The 20,636-nt window shown below is 44.3% G+C and overlaps 1 protein-coding gene across 1 annotated transcript in view; it reads left to right on the top strand.

Moving 5' to 3' along the window:
• Positions 1-20,636, top strand: part of Mybpc1 (myosin binding protein C1) — an 86,702-nt gene that overhangs the window by 15,504 nt on the left and 50,562 nt on the right. Inside the window, exons 2-8 of the mRNA XM_051172645.1 lie at positions 4,455-4,490; positions 7,725-7,766; positions 14,964-15,002; positions 15,797-15,832; positions 17,439-17,552; positions 17,838-17,986; positions 18,897-19,014. Coding sequence (XP_051028602.1) covers positions 4,455-4,490; positions 7,725-7,766; positions 14,964-15,002; positions 15,797-15,832; positions 17,439-17,552; positions 17,838-17,986; positions 18,897-19,014 — 534 coding nt within the window. The remainder of the gene's footprint in view (positions 1-4,454; positions 4,491-7,724; positions 7,767-14,963; positions 15,003-15,796; positions 15,833-17,438; positions 17,553-17,837; positions 17,987-18,896; positions 19,015-20,636) is intronic.

The raw sequence follows: 20,636 nt of genomic DNA, 5'->3' as shown, positions 1-20,636 counted from the left end.
TTCCTCTGCCCTCCTTCAGAGCAACTGGGAGAAGAAGCACAGGCCCTGCCACAGGCTAGCCCAATGGGAAGAAAGGTATGGCGGGAAGGGCATCAGAGGGTCATGACCCCACAGGTTGAGAACTGCCGCTTTGGAAGGTACAGAGTCTAGCCTCTCTTCATGAACTGTAGGGTCTGTGAGGGTTTCAGTTCCCATACCAAAAGGGGACAATTGCAGGCAGTAACTTACTAGAATTAAAAATGTTAATATAAGTTAGTCCTGAATGCAACAGATGTTGGTAAGCTGTCGCTGTTTATTTGTTGGCTGCAAAGCGATGGCCTTTTTGTGTTCTTCAGAGGGCAAATTTCCTTTCCAAGGAGGCGCACAATGCTCATTTCCGCTTCATGCAGATATCTTAGCATTAATGTCCTATGAGGTCTCCACAGCTTGGACAATCTGTTACACAGCTGGCTGTTAAAACAGTGGCTTCCAGATTTGGGGCAGTTGAATGAAAGGTCTCAAATTCTCATTTTGTTTTTGTATTTTGGCCTGCTGTATAGTGAGTGCATGGGTCCTTCAGACACAATGGGGACAGACAATTAATATGCAGGGCATGGTTACAGCATCAGCATCCAAGACAATTCTAATTTATTTGGTTAGAATTCACCCAAGGCCTCGCTTGGATCTGAAAAAAATAATAATAATTGAAGGAGAGATAAACGTGTTTTTTAGGATTCCAAGTGCGGGATTGGAACAGTTTCGTGAGAGAACAGGTGAGGTTAATCCACTAGAAGAGCAACCACCTTGTGCAGGAGCTTAATTGTTGCCAGCTGAAAAGATCCCGTGAACAGACTCTGGGAGGAGATACATAAATGAGCCCAGAACTGGAGGCGGGGGCTTTTTGGAGACTTGGGATAGTTTTGGCTGTTCATAGCGGCACTTTGAGATGCTCCAAGAGAGAACCACTCGAGGGAAGGCTTCAGGGCTCTGGCTCCTGCTGAGGTTCTGGGTTCTGGTTACTCCAGGTTCCAGCAGAAAAAATCCTGTGGCTCATGCCCTGAGAATTGTTCCTCGGAACTGATATCCTTAAGGTTTTGTTATTGTGTCCATTAATCCTCATTGCCTATTGTTTTGGTTAGTCGGGTTTAAGTTGTTAATAAAATATATCGGTTAAGAAAATTGAGCCTACAAATAATAAAGCTATAGCCATCCTTAGCAAATGTGCCTTGTGCTGTGTGTGGCAATGCATGCTTGGTGCCCCAGCACTTCGAAGGCCCAGGCAGAAGGATTGCAATGTGTTCTAGACTAGCCTGGACTACACAGAGAGTTTGAAGCTAGCCAGAGCCACCACAGTAAGATCTCGTCTCAACAACAAAGCTGGGAGCCTGATTCAGCTTGATAGTTTATACACAGCCACCCATGAAGCCTTTCTTCATTTTTTTTGTTGCCTAGTTTACTATACATTGAATGTGTTTTCAGCAATGCAACAAGATGCCAGGAAGGAAAAAACAAAAACAACAAACAAACAAACAAAAAACCCCAGCCCTGTCAGTATTTAATTGGGGATTAAATATATAAGCATATATATATGCAAATATATAAGCATACTGAGACTGCTGGAAAATAACTAAGTCATAGTTGACAAGTAGTATATTATGATGCAGCCACAGAATAAGGAAGAATAGAATTGTCACAGCCTCAAGAGCCTTGAAAGAAGCCATAAAGGTAGACCAAGCCTATGCAAGTGTAACAACAGAATAGGGTAGGCCCAGAGTCAGGATCCCACCTAGTTCTTTCTGATATCATCACAGAGGAAAGGCAGAAGGTCCAGTGGGGAAAAGAACAAGACATCAGTCACCTTCAGCACCAGGAAGGTCAGAGGATGGACAGAAAACACAGCTCCAGAACAGGATGGCTGTAGTAGCACAGCAAGAGGAAGACCGGGAAATGGTAACCTGGAGAGAGTGGACCCAACCCAGTGGGTAAGAGACCCTCTCAGACAGACTAGTGGGATGGGACTGAGGAGCCCAGTGAACAGCATCTACGGTGGGGAGGAAGGATCAGGAGACAGAGAGCACTGTGTGCAGAAAGATCCGGGAAGAGGTGCTCAGGCATGGTGCAGCCACGGCTCAGACCGAAAGATAATGTGTCAGAGCACTGGCTTCTTACTCTGGCACTCTGATATCCATCTGCACGCCTCAACAACTCACCCAGAGCCACGGCTGTCACTACTAGATTTCCATTTCTTCACTCTCATCTCTGAAAGTAAGAGAGGCCGAGTCATCCATCTTCTGGTGGAGAACAGCGTTAATGATGTTTTCTGTGATGAGGTGAACACATGAAAGCATTCTTGCCAATGGCATCTGACGGGATATGAGTGTCTCACTCTGCCAGTGAATGATCTCATATCCTGCTGTGTTATCTTCTGCCAGCATGTAAGGTTATATACTTTTTCTCTTTTGGTATCTATCTGTCTACCTATCTATCGTCTCTCTCATTAATAAATAAGAAAGTATTTATTAATCATGAGAATATTTGAAAAAAAATTTTAAGTAAATAAACAAATTGAAGTTTATACCAGGTACAAAATAATGATGTCTTTAAAAGGCATCGTTGAAAGAAAGAGGGAAAAAAAAGACATTGTTGCACCCCACATCCCTATATTTCTCATTTTCTGATTTCTGTCATAGTATAATCCATTCATTTGTCTAAGTCCATTTCAACCTGTGCATGCTAAAGTCTGTGCATTCCCACAGCCAAGTGGATTGTGCAGCATCCCAGGCACGGACAAATGCAAAACTCCCAGGATCCCATTATCTGCCTAAAATACAACTTTCTTATCTTTGGATTTTATTTAATCATTTTCCCCTCAGAGCTGAGGACCGAACCCAGGGCCTTGCACTTGCTTGGCAAGAGCTCTACCACTGAGCTAAATCCCCAACCCCCAGGTTTTGTTTAAAGATCAAGAGGGGCCGGGTGTGGTGGCGCACGCCTTTAATCCCAGCACTTGGGAGGCAGAGGCAGGCGGATCGCTGTGAGTTCGAGGCCAGCCTGGTCTACAAAGTGAGTCCAGGATGGCCAAGGCTACACAGAGAAACCCTGTCTCGAAAAACCAAAAAAAAAAAAAAAAAAGATCAAGAGGGAAGCACTTTTAAAGGTGATTACCTTCATTGACAGTCTCTTCCTGTCCTGGAATTAATGCATCAGGTTCACTCACACAGAACCAGGAATACCCAGTTCCTGGTGCCTATGGGAGGGAGTCCCGCAGGGACAGCTTCGTGCTATTTCGCCGTGGGGACTCTGCCTGTAGCTACGTAGAAATAGTGTGTGCTTGAACAGAGGGTTCTTTACCAGACTGCACAGCCACACTGCTCCACACTCTGCGCATTGCATACGCAAAGCCACATGAAATGTCTCAAACCCTGAGCTTTGGAAGGGCTTGATAAGCCTACGTGGGGGGGAGGGTATCCTTAGCTTGTGTACTTAACACAACCAGTGTGAGGAGACCTTAGTTCTGTTTCCCGGAGACCAGCACTTTGCCTCGTAATGAAATGAAAAGCTACAGAAATCAGAGGACTTTGTTGTCATCACCTTTCAGAATGTCCTCTACTGGAGTCACCTTGATGCCTTCTCTTTTGTACTAAGGAATCGCTCTCTCTCTCTCCCTCCCTCGCCTCTCTCTCTCCCCCCCTCCCTTGCCCCCCTCTCAGCCCCTCTCCTCACCTTCCCTCTGCCCCACCTCCGTCCATTTCTCTTCAGAAAAGGGCAGGCTTCGTATGAAGGCTAGATGAAGGCTGGGTGAGGCAGCCCAGTATGAGGAAAAGGGTCCCCAAAACAGGCAAAAAGAGTCAGAGACAGACAGTCCCCGTTCCCACTGTCAGGCATCCTCCAAAAAGATCTAGCTACACAGCTGCAATGCATGTGCAGGCGGCCTAGGTCAGCCAGTATGGGAATCTCTTAAAGGGGCTTTGTGTAAACTCCACAGTATGTGTTTGCCACCTGCTGGGGTCTCGTTTCATCCTCACAGTAGCCCTCACATATCAAACCAGTGCCACTGCCATTATTGCAGAGTGGAGGAAACACACTTAATATTTAAGTCCCCAGTCCTCACTTGCTTGGATAGGATTTTCTCCTGGAACTTGGGATATAGCCAGAGATGGCAATGCGCTATCAGTTCTCCTGCCTCTACTGGGAGAGTACTGGGATTACAGGTGTGCACCACTCTTCCCAGCCTCAGACTAAGAGCTTAGTGGCAAATGGTGAGCCTATCCTGGATCTGTATCTCACCATAGCATCTATAGCACGTCACCCAGGTCCTCGGTTCCCCACGCACACCACAAGGCATTGTGCCTTGGGCCTCTTAATACCTTCGGCGACTCTCTGTCAGCAAGTACAGGAAGATGGCGGCCTGGCTGGAGCAGCCTTTACTTAGGAGAAGCGAGCCCTAACTCTTCCGTTATCCTTTTCATTTCTAGAAAATGAAGTGTCCGCCCCGGCTCCTCCCCCAGATGGTAAGTAAAGCCATCACCTCATGGGTTTGAGCTGCCAACGCTGTGAAGTCCGTTGCCCTAGCATGATTCGGCCTCTTTCCGTGGATGGATGCTGTGAGCTTTAACCTACTTCCTACTGAGACACTGGGTGATCACAGCTCTGATAAGCTGGTAACCAAAATAATACACAGTATATTAACCTGATTTGGGCGGCACTTCGTGTGTTTTGTGAGATCGTTCCTAAGTCCTCCTGTTATGTAGAAGCTGTCACCAGGCTCACTGTTTATACTGGTGGAATATAAAAACATCTATGAAGTTTTCCCTGATATTGTAAAAAGTCAGGCTTTACATCTTTTTTTGTGATCATATCTTATGGATCATTATCTCAGCCCGGAGCTCTGTAGCTTTTCAGCTTGGTCTATGTCTTAATCAGGCAGCTTCAAAAACCCTTTGGGGGAAGCTTCCAGAAAAGTTTGGGATCTCTGGAGCATGCCATTAGATCCAATTTATTGGGCTGTTCATATTCTCTTGCCTACCATAATGGGAAAAATAAAATAAAGTAACTAAGACTAGCCAGCAAAATTCTTGGTGAGTCTACATACAGCTGGCAACATACAAAGTCTGCTTTACGTATGAGAGACCTGTGGGTTAAGGAAGACACCGGAGCTGAAAGGATAAAGGCGGCCCAACTGACACTTAAAAACTCTCTGTGTGGCCCTCGAGAGTCATTTGTGTGACTGTTCCTACCAGGATGAAAGCAGCCAAAATCAAGTGCATTGTCCCTCAAGCCACCCCTCCCCCCAACCAAGCCAACCCCCTGCCCCCACACACACAAAAAAATAAACATGTCTTTCTTGTCACCCTTCCTCCTTAAAGAGACAGCTGCTGAGTCGCTCCCTGGGCATTTTCCACATGCACAACTCTAGGTGGCACCCTAAGCCTGGAGAAGGACACAGAGCTCTCTTGCAAACACTTGAAAGCTAAAACTCTCCCCGCACCGGACACAGTATGGAGTTATAAACAGAAAGCAGTCTTGTGTATTGTTTGGTTTGCAGTCAAATTAACAGTGAAACAACAGCCTGCAGCACAATGAAATGAAACTCAGCGTCTCCGCTGAGGAGCTGGTGAGGCTGTAAGGAAGCCTCTGGGACAGTATGCAATTATGTACTAGTTACCTGGGTCAGCAACGTGGTGTGAAGCCAGGGGGTAGCATGCCAGTGCTGGCTGGTTCTGTCCAAGCCAAAGGAGATCTGAGTAAGGTTTCAATTTCTAGTGCCCTCCTCCTTTTTTTTTTTTCTCCTGCTAGAAATTTATGAGAGGGTTATGGAGCTTTTTCCATTTTTTCTGGAGGGCATTCTGAGAGACTCGAGTTGTTCCCAGAAGCCCCTTTGTCTAGCTAGGAATACCCGACTCACTGAAAACCTTAGGCAGAGTCTTCAAATGAATGAAACAGGCTCCATGCAGTAAGAGGTCAAATGGGCAAGCTCCCCTTTGGGTTGGTTGGTCCAGTACTTTGTAGATGTCAATCTTGAAGTTCCCTGCAGATTTGTGACAATCTTCTTAGGATCATCTTCTTCCTTGCTGTCTTCTTCTTGTATGTAAAGCTTACTTTGGCCATCGGTGAGCACACTGAGAGCCTAGAGGCCATGACAGACAAGCCTTTCCCTCCCGCCGACAGGTCACATGTTGGTTTTAGCCACTATAAATTATGTTTCCCAGGTGGTGACACACACCTTTAATCCCAGCACTTGGGAGGCAGAGACAGGCGGATCTCTGTGAGATCGAGGCCAGCCTGGTCTACAAAGTGAGTCCAGGACAGCCAAGGCTACACAGAGAAACCCTGTCTTGAAACCCCCCCAAAAAGTTTCCCTTATTCTGTCATATTTCATTATTTATTACACAATATTGAGCTACTATGGCTAAAATGCCTCCTTTCAAACTGTGCTAAGATAATCCTTAGCTAGCTGAACTATGGCTCACTACTTATAGGAAGAGACAGACAGACAGACAGTGGAGGAAAGAAACTCATGCTTGAAGTGATGTTTAATGTGTTTTTGTTTTGTTTTGATTTTGGTCTTGAACTGATGATTACAATGTGTGCCGTCACGCCCCGCTATGGTTGAAACAGTTACTTTAATCTTTTAAGGTGTATTTGTGTGTGGGTATCTGTGTGACTGTACAGGCACTTGTATCTAGAGGCAGGTGCAGGCAGAGGCCGGAAGAGGGATGGAGTTACAGGCAGTGTCAACCACCTGAGCCATGCCTCCAGTCCCAACAGTTATGACCTTACACGGACTGTCTTCTCGTCTCTAAACTAATATGATTACGAACAGAAAGAGACGCAATGAGGATGACATTGACGACAAAATCTGATCCCACTGTCCGCACGGCACACTGATTGCCACCTAATCCATGTGCCCACAGGAACATTTTTGAAACTGCAAACATCCCACAATCATTCTATACCTCCTTGTAACAGCTAGAAGCTGAGCAACTGGGACCCTTTGTATGGGTCAAAGTTCCTTAAAATGTCCCTGGCTGAAGCATAAAACAAAGCACCCACATAGTATACTCAGCTCTACTCTAGTTTATAAAAACAACATGGTCCTGGCAGAGTTAGGTGTAAGTCTTTTTTCTTTTTCTTCTGGTGGGAGGGGTTGTTTTTTATTGAAACAGAGCCTCTCTGCGTAGCCCTGCTGTCCTGAAGCTGATTACGTAGACCAGGCTGTCCTTGAACTCACAGAGTTCCTCTGCCTTCAAGTCCTGAATACTGGATTTAAAAGAGTGTGCTACCACACCTGGCCTGGGTTAAGAGTGTTGTTGTTGTTGTTGTTTTGTTTTGCTTTGTTTTTTTCGAGACAGGGTTTTCTCCGTGTAGCCTTTGCTGTCCTGGACTCACTTTGTAGACCAGGCTGGCTTCCAACTCACAGGGATTCGCCTGCCCCTGCCTCCTCCCCATGTACTGGGATTACAGGCGTGTGCCACCGCGCCAAGCTGGGTTAAGTGTATTTTAACAAGTGTGTATTGCATGTTTTTATATATACTTTTAAAACTGATCACATATATTAACTGCTTTGATTAAAGGTTAAAAATGACTCTGAACTGTAATCCCCAAGTCCCCCATTAATGTGCAGCATAATGATTACGTAGTACCGCTAACATCATTTATTTCCTTCCTCTCCCTCTACTCTTTGCTCGTCACCCAGTAAAGTGCTGTAAGACACTTTTAAAAATGTGCTTGTACTTTCCACACAGAACCAAATAAAGAGAAAGAGGCGGGAACTGCTCCGGCAAAAGGTGAGTTGGTGGGAGGGAGAGAGTGAATTCAGCAAGGCCAGAACAGGAAAGGGGGTGGGGGGTGGGGTGTCCTTCCGGAGGTCATGTGACCCGTGACCTCCTGGGGTTAGTTTTCATCCCTGTGGTTTCCAGTTCCTCATTTGCATCTCATCTGCAAGAACCATCTGCTTTTGGCATGTGGCTCTCACATGCATTTCCAATCAAAGGAAAGCCACTACAAAACAAAGTCACAAGCATTCAGGGAGAAGGCAGCGTGGGAGTTTGTGAGTTGGTTGTTTTTTGGGGTCCCACTGAGCATCTTCAGAGAATCTGTTTGATCCTGGTTTGCTTCAGTTGGGAAAATTTTTTATCCAGATGTTTCAAAAAAAAAAGTTTGTCAGTGTTTGAGTCATTCTGTGGACCGCTTCAGGTTTCACTAGCCATTGTGAAGACCCGCCCCTCACTTCACAGACCTGAGTACATCCTCCTGACAAGACGTGGATCCGTAGACACTGATATTACATATTAAGCAGACATCATACTTACTGAACGGAAAACCTCACTTGTTGATGTAATATTGACCCGTGTTTTGCACTTTGTGGAGACTAGCACAATTTCGGGAAAGCAGTAATTATTATCACGTATTTCTGTGTCTCACCATGGCTGTTGTCACCGTCACCACCGGCCATCTCTTTTAGGCTGAGGAGTAATAGCCTTCCCGTGGAGAAACGTTTTCATGGAAGTCGGTGGACAGTTTCGCTTTATGTGCTTGTGTCATCATTTTTACATTGACATTTAATTAAGCAATGAATAATGTAGTTTAAATTTCAGAATAATTGTTTACTGATTACAATAAGAAGACTCTTTACTTTCCTGAACACAGCTCAAAGCCTGTTAATTATCTGTATGTTCTTTGTATGTCAAATATTTCACTTCCTAATTCCTACACTACTGTTGCCTATACCTTAGTAAAATATTTTCTTTCTTTCAGTATACTGGATTTTCTTCACATGACTTGAACTTAACGCTCTTGTAAATGAACGCACAGTGTTAGCACATTGCCCTTTGTCCTGACCTTCAGGACTGCCCCTGGACAGTACCTCGGATACTAATCCTGGCTTCGTGGCCATAGTTCAAGGCTATTTTCTTACGGAATGCAGACGGTGCAAACTCCTAGAAATCTTTCCATGATATGGCTTCAGGGAGGTTTGAACGTCCTGGCTGAAGTTATTGTAACATTATTCTCAACAAGACCAATGGAGTATACCTCTGCTTCTAAATTTGGAAAGGTGCTTGGGGCCGACCTGCGAGGCTACACCAACAGAACAGATGATGTCATGCTGGAAGGCAAGCTGTCATGGTTTAAACAAAGCCTGGGCTTGACCCTCAGCCTGCAAAGGTCATCAGGCCCCATTTATATGTTTTAATAAATTTCTATAAACTAAAAGCAGCTAGTCGCCAGACACTTCCTTACAGAAAACAGGTATAGCGAAAGAATAAAGCCAGAAGACGGAATCTCCGAAATTTAGTAGCATTTTTTTTTCTTACATTTGTAGAAGATAAGTGAGGACATGCCCAGATTCACAAACTACCTTTAAAAAAAAAAAAAAAAAGAAAGAAAGAAAAAAGTTACTCTTTATACTTGGCAAGTTGATTTAGTATAAAAAATGATATCCTTAAATAAGGAAGCTTTAGGTAATGGTTTTATTCTGTTTTCTATCTATGTAGTCCTCTTCAACCACCACTTGTTTTAATTCAGGACAGGGCGATTTCAAAGAAAATACTGAAGAAAAAAAAAAAAGTGCACCCTGAAAAAAAATTTTTTTAAACTATGCAACTCTGGCTTCACTCCTTTCACAGCTTACCACTGACCATCTGGTTCATGTCCACCTTTTCTGCTTCCTCCTGGTTTTTCTTGGACACATTGCCTGTGTCATGGACGGTTGTCTCCACTTAGTCGCACATTCATGGTTGAAGGCTTTCCCTAACCCACTGGCTCAGGCACTATGTCTTTATCACCTCCTTGGCCACCTCATCTTGTTCCCTCCAGCATCTGGCACAGAACCTCACATGACCATGTCCCAATAAGTACTCGCTGAATGAATCAACCATTGGATTTCCACACTGGCTTGCCTGCTGACCAACAATGGTGATGTGCATAGTTTTATTCCCGTATTCTCATTGGCTGGGCAAGATGCATACTTATAGTTAGTGAGGGCAGTGTAGAACAACTTGCTCGAAGCTTCTAAATAGAGTCACACCCGGAATTAGCTCCGAACTTAACCGGGAAGCTTTTATTGGCGTGCATGCTAGTCCTCTGTCTTATTAAAATATATTCAGTAAATAAGCTCTAAGGATATCACTATTAACAATATTTTTCTGGACTAGAGAGATAGGTCAATGGTTAAGGGCACTGGCTACTCTCCCAAGAGGATCCAGGTTAGACTACTAACACCCAAGTGGCAGCTCACAACTATCTGTAATCAGAGTCCTAGGGGACTTTGATGACCTCTTCTGGCCTCTACAAGCACTGCCTGCACGTGGTTCTGCATAACATCCAGACAGATAAAATTAAAAACAAAGGAAAAAAAAAAACATTTTTTGAAAAGAATATTCCTGATTGAATTATTGTGGGATAACCTAGAAATTTTCTGAAAAACTTTTTTTCATTTTTGTGGCCAAGGAAAGTTGTTTGGTTCTGATATTGACCTTGTAATTGGGGTGCTGACTGTATCTGATAACTTCTTCAAACAGTCATGGGAAGGCACATCCACAATCCTAGCACCTAAGAGGCTGAGGCAGAAAAACTGACTTCGAAGCCAGCCAGGGCTACAAAGTAAGACCCTATCTTAGAAAAAAAAAAGTGTGTTTTTGTTTTTTGTTTTAGTATTTTATTAGTTGAGTATATTACACACACACACACACACACACACACACACACACACACACACACACACACGTATGTATGATAGGCTTATTCAAAAGAATTACTGCTCCTTTTCTTTTTCTCCCAGAAAAATAATTGCTTTTTGTAGTTGCTGCAAGTAAAATAAAACCGTGTTTACTTTTCCCCAGGGATTAACATTAGCACATAAATGATCTCAAATGAACCACATGCTTACCTAATCTGTCACACAACTTCAGATGAAGTCTCTCCTCCTCTTCCTCCTCCTCCTTCTCCTCCTCCTCCTCCTCCTGGTGTGAGGTGCTGGCACATGGGGAAGTGAACCAGCAGACATTCTGAACTGTGCTCTCCTGAAGGATGCAATTTCTTTACAGAACTATTAACTCGCTTTCTTTGTTTAGGATCCTTTAAACTCACAGTAGCTGTGCCCTGGTGCTTTTCACTCTCATGCTCAGATATGTTTGGAGCAATTTGCCTTTAGGCATCATCTTAGTTAAAGTTTCTATTGGTGTGACGAGACACCATGACCACGGCAGCTCTTATCAAGGAAGGCGTTTCACTGGGGATGGCTCACAGCTTCAGAGGTTTAGTCCATTATCATCATGGCGGCAAGCATGGCAGACATGGTGCTGGAGAAGGAGCTGACACACTTCTTCCAACAATGCCGGGCATCCAAGCGCATGAGTCTGTTGGATGCCTCAAGCAGGGCAATACCTATTTAAGCCACCACAGGTTTCAATCAGTCATCTGTTGAAATGCCTTACACTTTTCCATTTCTTTTACTGTGTATTCTGATGCCATTGCTTCATTAAAAAAAAAAAAAAAAAAAGTAAATAAGGGGGCTGGAGAGATGGCTTAGAGGTTAAGAGCACTGACTGCTCTTCCAAAGGTCCTGAGTTCAATTCCCAGCAACCACTTGGTAGTTCATAACCATCTATAATGAGATCTGGTGCCCTCTTCTGGCATGCAGGAGTTATATGCAAGTAGGACACTGTATATGTAATAAATAAATAAATTTAAAAATAAATAAACAACATCGTTGTATTTTTCAATTCTGAGACAGCCACTAGAAGATATAACATTGATTTGATAGGTTTGGGGTAGAAAAAAATACTCAATAAATATACATATCTATGATAAGATGAATATTGGGTTTTTGTAAGCATCAAAATGTGAAGGCATGTAGTTTTTTTTTTCAAGACAGGGTTTCTCTATGTAACAGCTCTGGCTGTCCTGGAACTCACTCTGTAGACCAGGCTGGCCTCGAACTCATAGAGATCCACCTGCCTCTGCCTCCCAAATGCTGGGATTAAAGGCATGCGCCATCACTGCCCAGCTGGCATGTATTATTTTAAAAAGTGTAAATTAAGCCAGGTGTGGTGGCACACTCCTTCAATCCCAACACTGAGGAGGCAGAGGCAGGTGGATCATTATGAATTCAAGGCCAGCCTGGTCTACAAAGTGAGTCCAGGACAGTCAAGATAACACAGAGAGACCCTGTCTCAAAAAAACTAAAAAAAAAAACTAAAAAAAAAAAAAAGTATGTTAATCAAGTGGCTCAATACTTAATGAATTCATGTTAGCTGTTGTTGCTATCTTCCAATATTTTGTTGTCACTGTTGTAATTTTGGTCATGCATAATAATATTTCCTCCATGTGACCGCCCTGCTTGAGGCATTCATGAATTTGCCTAAGTCAGACAAGATATCACGCCAGTATTTAACTGGCTTGTTGTGAACCATGTATCTCTTGTATGCTTTTAGTTTTTATTCTAAAGCCGCAACATTTGTCTGAGGTTTGCATTGCTTAAATTACTATTATTATTTTACATTAATGGACAATTTAAAACCAACTATGAGAAAGCCAAGGACAGTAGCACTGGACTTTAATCCCTGCACTTAGGAAGCAGAGGCAGGTGGATTACTTTGAGTTCAGAGCCAGTCAGGTAGGAATAATTGTATGCTCAGCAGAATCTGGAAGGTTGAACATACATCCTACGGGCTCTGTGGTGCCTGTGATTGACAGCAGGGCTCACAGACAACCAAGAGAACCCACCTCGCTGAGAACCTGGCTTGTGAGGATGGCTGAATTCTCTCTCTCTCTCCTCTGACTTCTTCCCTGGAGATTTCTGTTGGCGAGCCATCATGTTTGTGGCTCTGCAACCGCTATTTTCCCAAGCCCCTAGAAGTTAGCAAGGTCTGTTTTGTGAAATTGCTGTTCTGTGAACCTAGGAGGCACAGCTTGCTGTCTGCACACTCTGCCTTCAAGTGTATTGTATTCTAGTAAACCCAAAAGGAAATATAAGAATTTTCATCAACACTCTAGTCACTTGCAAGCAGAGAAAGGGCTAGGGTGACTTCCATACTCTACTGTTTCTTTTGTCTTTTTTTTTTTTTTTTTTTTTTAAAGATTCTATCATTTATATAAATGGTGTTGAATGTCACAGAACCTATAAAGGTTGCATAGTTTCTTCCTAGCAACAGAATCTTCTTTCAATGGTAGGTAAGGAAAATTAAGCTTTTCTTTTTCACCCAAATTCAATTGAATTCAACCAGACCGTTGTTCAAGAGTTTAAGGTCAGATTTGCAACATCCAAGGTCCATCATAGAGATGAGCACCAATGATCCCAGGAGACGGAAGCAGGAGGATTTCAGGTTTAAGACTTGTGAGTTCCAGGCTAGCTTTCTCCTTTATTTCAGAAGTAGCTGTAGGTATACAACTTCTAGAATGTTAACGACTATTCCCGGAGAAGAGAGTTGGAAATAAGTTTAAGAAGAGCATCGTCTCAAGTCCATTCCTGGTGCACACGAACTCACCAAGGGCTTTGGCATGTGTGTCAGTGAGTGTGCACAAACAGCACAGTACGGTAGAAATGTTTAGCTTCAGCCTAGCATTTTCCAACCTTCTTCCATCACTAAAACTTCCTCTGAACAATCCCAATTTTCATAACCCGGTGAATCTCCTCCTGAGTTTTGAAGTAATGAAATAATAGGATGTCTCTGTGCTCTGTGTTATAATATTTTGTCTAAAGAAATAGTAAGCTATATCCCCAGTTCAAAGTAACATAAAATCACCAGGTGTGGTGGCGCATGCCTGTGATCCCAGCAGTTGGGAGGCAGAGGCAGGCAGATCTCTGTGAGTTCAAGGCCAGCCTGGTCTACAAAGTGAGTCCAGGACAGCCAAGGCTACACAGAGAAACCCTGTCTTGAAAAACAGAACAAAACAAAAAGTTGTAAATATTTAAATAGATCATACAAAAACCTACTTTCTCAGTAATTTTTTTTTGGTTTTTTTTGAGACAAGGTTTCTCTGTGTAGCCTTGACTGTACTGGACTCACTTTGTAGACCAGGCTGGCCTTGAACTCACAGAGATCTGCCTGCCTCTGCCTCCCGAGTGCTGGGATTAAAGGCATGCGCCACCACGCCCGGCTCCTTCTCAGTAATTTTTAAACTACTTTTAATAAGCTTTCTATGCAATGGACCTCCTGAGGCCTATGTCTGAGATCATATGAGGTCCTATAACATTCTATTTTGAAGAGTGTAAATGTGTATTCTTTATTCAAACCTTACCCTACATGCTTCGGGTAGGGAGAGTCTGGGTTTCCAACACTCCCCACCAACTGCCTCTGCAGGCAGGTAAAGCAAAGCACACATGTTGCTACACAGGTGTGTCAGGAAGTGGCACACTTCAGTGTGTCTCTGAGCCTAGATATTGCACAACATATTTTTAGAATCTATAAATTTCATTTGTGTAGCACTGGAAGTACCCATGCAGTCTTGGGGGAATGGCTATCAACTTCTGAAGGTGCTCATCACTAAACTTAGCAGAACTTAGTATTCATTACAGGTTTTGGCTTCTTGAATACTCAAGGGAAACTCTGGGCTTTGCTGGGTGGAACCAGTTCTCAAATAGTCCCTAAAAGCTTGTGCATCCGTATCTAAATGATTATGATACATGAACCCCATCTGCCGTTGATTTCAGCTCTGAAGTGAACACTTGGAAAGCCCCTCCATCATTTTCCCAGTGACTTATGGTCACAAAAACTCTGGCAAAGTTCCTTTTTTTTTTTTTTAAGTCTGTGTTTTCAGTTGAATGATCCAGCTCTGACACCCTTTTTGTATTCTCCTTCTGTTTGGTTTGGTTTCTGTCCACGCTCTCAAAGGCTACCTGTGGGTGTGAGGCCTCCTAGGGCTCACACAGAGGTTGAAAATGCTCTGTGTAGTCTCTCTCTTCTCTTCCAGACTCCTCTCCTGCAGGTTATTTGGATGAAGTTCTTTCCTCCTTGACTTTTTCCTCCTGTTTCTTGTTTCAGAGGAAGATGAGGCCTCTCCGCCGAGTGCCCTGCCTCCAGGTTAGGACGACTCCCTGGCCCAACTTTTAACTCATTAATTCTTTGACCCACCGTAGAAGCCAAGAGTCAGGGAAGCAAGAGGGAAAATGTTGGCTTTAGGGATGATTTCTATGAGAAATTTTTGAAAAGGAAGATTTTCTAGCCAGGTGTGGTGAAGTACATATGTAATCCCAGCACTGGGGAGGCTGAGGGAGGGGAGGATCTCAAGGCCAGGCCACCTAGGGCTATGGGAGTGTGGTTCATGCCAGCCTGAGTTACATAGTGAAACATTGTCTTTTAAAAAAGAAGAAGAAAAAGAAAAGAAAATCTTGAATATGGATTATTTTAGGGACGAAAATATTTATCATCCATTTTCATCTATATATTTCCCCCTTGCTTGTTTATTGCTTTTTTGTTGTTTTGTTTTGTTCTGTTCTGGTTTTTTTTTTTTTTTTTTTTTTTTTTTTTTTTTGAGACAGGGTTTCTCTGTTTTTAGCCCTGGCTGTCCTGGAACTCTCTTTGTAGACCAGGCTGGCCTCGAACTCACAGAGATCCACCTGCCTCTGCCTCCTGAGTGCTGAGATTAAAGGAGTGCGCCACCACCACCTGGCAGCATTATTGTTCTTAAAGAGGATAGATTAACAGAGTCCTCCACAGTTGGAACTTACTGATTTTCCACTCAAACCAACTTGTAGTTTTCTTCCTCCATACGAAAATAGACAGGATGTAGGGGGTACCCCAAGAAGGTCGCAGCCACCCCCACTTCCCTCCTTCCTACACTCTCCTATATCCTCCAAATCATGCTTTCCTTTCAGGTTTGGGTAGTCGGGCCCTGGAGAGAAAAGATTCAGGTGAGCAGACACATCCGCACCAGGTATCCAGACCCCAAGCCTATACGAGCACTAATGACTATTTCCTGAGGCTGCACTGATTCTAATCCTGTCTTCCTCAGTTTGTAGCTTCTACAGCAACCTTTCACTACATTCCCCTAGATAAGAAAAACTAATGTATCGAGAAACAATTAATTTTGCATGATACAAAACACACATTTGAGAATCCGGGCCACATAATGCCATAGGCGTGTTTGTGACATGATAATGTCTTTTTTTTTTTTTTTTTTTTTTTTTACATTTAGCCAATAAGTAGAGATCAGTCTCCACGCCTGGGATGTAGCAAGTTATAATTCCCATCTGGGTGTATAATCCTAAATATAGTTGTTTGAGCCGTTTTCAAACAGGTCCTGCCAGCTGTGTCTACAACTCTAAAGTTATCATTCGTTCAGTAACTTTGTCCTGTGGGCCTAACCTGGTCCCATCACTGAATGCGTAGGGGCCAGTCAGTGGCATAGGCACTGACTGCACGGATAGAAACGAACAAAACAATAAAAATTCTTGTCTTCATATCTTTCACACAGTCACCACTCACTATTATTATTAACATCAGAGGCAGAGCGCGGGACCCTAACGTTAACTGGGGCATTCAGAATATGTAACCCAGCAGCTGCTTGGGTTAATGTCATCGTGGGTAGAAGTCTTTGCACTGAGCATGATTGACACGTGAAAACTAAAATGATTAAACGTGCACTTCCCTTCTTTTCATGAAACATTAACAAGTACAGAGTTACTGAACCATGCATTTCACCCCAGTTACCAAGGGCCCAGGATGGAGTTCTGCTCTTGGCTCAGCCAGGGAGACTACAGTGACCCCATCTTCCCCATTCCCTCCCTGGAATTAACTGCTGATCAGTGTCAGACTAGAAAATACAAAAGAAGCTTCCTTTTCAGCTTGCCTCTCGTTACAGGAAAGCTCCGACCAGTCTCGTCTTCTGTTTGTTTTGGGTTTTGTTTTATTTTTTGGGGGGAGGGTGTTTTGTTGTATTTTTCTTCCTTGCAGGACAATCCTACTGTTCTTTGCGTTTGTACCTGCAGGTCATGACCCTGTAACTTACCTCTGTGTAGAATTTTCCACTGAGCACACAGCAAGGAACCTTAGAAGTACAAAGCCAGGCTTGGTTCTCTGATCCTCACTGGGTGGTTGACCCCCTACATGACCCCCCCGCCTCTTTTAGTTTCCCCAGATTCTGTTGTATAGATTTGGCCTTAGAGTCAGTCACCCGGAAAGACACCGAGATTGCTGTGTGACTCTCCCACTGCCGCCATTTAAATAACGGGACCGGCTAGCACACCAAAGACAGTGAACAACCGACCTGACAAGCTTCACTCTTCCAGGACGTAGAAAATGTTCCTTTGCCTGGCCCGTGGATGAGCCATCTCTGCAAGAATGGGACCCTGACCCTCTCTGCTGGTGGCCTGCGGGGACAGGGGGGATGCTGCCATTTTGATCTAGGTCTATTAAGCAAGAGCAAGAACCAGGATGGAGGAGAGCAGCCAACACAGGTAAGTCAGCCCGAGGGGAGCCGGGCCCTGAAGTGATCCACGCCCTCCTTTCCGCTTCCAGAATGGTCTCTTGGCGAGTCACCTGCTGGCGGAGAGGAACAGGACAAGCAGAACGCCAACTCTCAGCTGTCCACCCTGTTTGTTGAAAAGCCTCAAACAGGATCAGTGAAAGTCGGTGAGTATTGGCCCAGAATCCTCCCTGTCTCCGCATATATCACAAAATAAATCATTTTAAAATGAGGCTGTCGGCAGCTAGGAAAACACCCATCAAGTCTATGCCGTTCCAAAATATTTTCATTAACCCCAGGAGGTTTTACAAACCAGTAAGCCACTGAGAAACCGTAAGCGTAAGCGTAAGCCGTGCTCTATATGGTGCGGACTTGCATCAATTCCCTTCAGCTGAAAGCAAGACAAACAGCACTCTCTAAATCCCAGATTAAATCCTTTGTGCTTTTCCTAGGTGCAAACATCACCTTTATAGCCAAAGTTAAGGCTGAGGATCTTCTTAGAAAACCCACCGTCAAATGGTTCAAGGGGAAGTGGATGGATCTGGCCAGCAAAGCTGGGAAACATCTGCAGCTGAAGGAGACCTTCGAGAGGCAAACTCGGGTACGGTCCTGAAACCCCGGCTCGTCCCTTCTATGGGGACAGAGAGCGGTTTCAGGCTGCGGGGTGGATTTTTTCCCCCCCTGGGGACTATATTTCTATTCACCCTGTATAACTTAAGACAATGACATGAAAGAAAAGGTCTCAGCCAAGTCCAGCTTGGTGAACCGATGAATCCATTGGGGTTATTTCTAGGAGCATACATAAAAGTGTCCGCTAGAGCAGCATGAAAAAAATCACGAGCTGCATCATGAAAAGCGTCGCCCTGGCGGGGGTGATGCCCAAGCTTTCGGTGCAGCTTACTGACTACTACACCAAAACGGGTTTCTCTCTCTCTCTCTCTCTCTCTCTCTCTCTCTCTCTCTCTCTCTCTCTCTCTCTCTCTCTCTCTCTCTCTCTCTCTCTCTCTCTCTCTCATTGTTTACTGCTTGTGTAGCCACAGGGAGGACCCATGTGAGCATTAGGGTTTTTACCAGCCTCCCCATTCTCTCCCCACGAGGGAATGTGAAGAAGGCTTCATCTTGCCATTGGCTTGTGCTGGCGATTTGTGCAACTCTGAGTCAAACTGGCGCCGGTCTCACAGAGCTCCGCCTACCTCTGCCTCCTGAGTACTAGGATTAAAGTCCGCACCCACACTGGTCTACAACGCCAATCCAGGACAGCCAAGGCTACACAGCGAAACCCTGTCTCGAAAAACCAAACCAACAAGGAAATGGCAGCGATCAGTTCCAACCCCGAGGAAAGTTTAGTTTTGAGACATTTCGATCCCTCTGGACCAGGACTCATGTGCTGCAAACATACACAGTCTCATGTCTACACTAACACTGAGAAATCTGTTAAGTAATGGAAAGGTGAGCGCCTTTCTCTGCCATCACGGTCAGTCAACAGAGCGTCTGGATGCTTTTTGTTGCAGATATACACATTCGAGATGCAGATCATCAAGGCCAAAGAGAACTATGCAGGAAATTACAGGTGTGAGGTCACCTACAAGGATAAATTCGACAGCTGTTCCTTTGACCTTGAAGTGCATGGTAAGGGAGCCATCTTGCCTGGGTAAATGTGACTTTTTTATAAGGTGGAGAGAGATGAAGAAGAAATGTAACACTGTCAGATTTGGCTTTGCATTGTTTAATTTGCATTTAAGGTTGTGTTTTTTCTGCTTGCTGTGGATTTAGTTAGCCTGACAAATATTGGGGTCTGTTGTTATTTGTTTGGGTTTTGTTTTGTTTTGTTTTGTTTCTGAGACAGGGTTTCTCTGTGTAGCCCTGGCTGTCCTGGAACTCACTCTGTAGACCAGGCTGGCCTCGAACTCATGGAGATATGCCTGCCTCTGCCTCCCAAGTGCTAGGATTAAAGGCATGCGACACCCCAACCCCCCACCCGGCCCAGAAAGTATTGTTTTTCTAATGATTTTATCTATGGCATAGGCCCCTTTTCCACTGAGTTTGGAAACAGCTCTATACAAGGATGTCAGGCTGCTATGACAGAAGGGAGATGTTTTCTTGCAGTAACTAACGTCAGGTAACAGAAATCTTCAACTCATGTGTCCTGTGTTCTGCCCCACAAAAACATAATATGAAGAAGTACTAGGGTACATTGGGGCTGAATGAAAACTCCATGTTTATAAGTGGTTTAAAAAAAACATTTATATGTATGTATGTACGTATATATAATATATATACACATATATATAATATATACACACGCATATATATGCTCTATCTGCATGTACACCTGAATACCAGAAGAGGGCATCAGATCACTTTATAGATGGTTCTGAGCCACCATGTGGTTGCTGGGAATTGAACTCAGGACCTCTGGAAGAGCAAACTGTGCTCTTAACTGCTGAGCTATCTCTCCAGCCCTATATAAGTGGTTTTACAGGTAGGAAATTAACTTGCCATCAGCCACCATGAACATAAGATGAGCTCATCTAAGTGAAAGGTAGCCACAAAAGAAAAACAAAACCAGTATTGTTTTAAGTAAAATTCTTTACATGGAGTGGAATTGAGTTTAGTGCTTGTTCCACGTTTGGGGTGATGCCATTAGTCTTATGCACCACACTTCAACTTGGATCCCTTTGGAGCAGGGTAACCAGGATTATGAAGATTCTAGAAACCACATCCTGTCCTACTTGAGTATGAAGGTGACCAGAGTCAGTCATGGCTCAATGCGTAGAGCAGAAGGGCAGCCACACAGAAGGGAAAAGACAGCCTTTTCCTGTACTCGAGCAGTACTTAAGCAGATTTGAAGGAAGGTGTGAGGACCAACTTTGTCATCACATTAGCATAAACTCTTCTGGGAAACCCTGTCAACCATCTAGGCGTGGGTGGGCCATGGCTCAAGCACACAAGACACAGTTGGAAAGACCTCTGCAAGTTTGAGGCTAGCCTGTTTATAGAGTAAGTTCTAGACCAGAGATAGAGCCGTGCAATAAAACTCTGTCTCAAAATAAGTGGGGATAAAAGGGGGGGGGGGGGAGAGGAAGAAGGAAGGGAGGAGGGAGGGAGGAAATGAGGAGAAGGAGGGAGGGAAAGATGAAATGAGGAAGAAAGGGAGGGAATAAAGGATGGCAAGGATGAGGGGAGGGAGGGGGAGGGAGGGGGAGGGAGGGGGAGGGAGGGGGAATGCGGGGGCGGGGGGCGGGAGGGAA

Source organism: Acomys russatus, chromosome 31, assembly GCF_903995435.1.
Source record: "Acomys russatus chromosome 31, mAcoRus1.1, whole genome shotgun sequence".
Taxonomy (NCBI): domain Eukaryota; kingdom Metazoa; phylum Chordata; class Mammalia; order Rodentia; family Muridae; genus Acomys; species Acomys russatus.
Note: the sequence above shows the minus strand (reverse complement) of the source record. Positions and strands in the feature narration are given on the sequence as shown.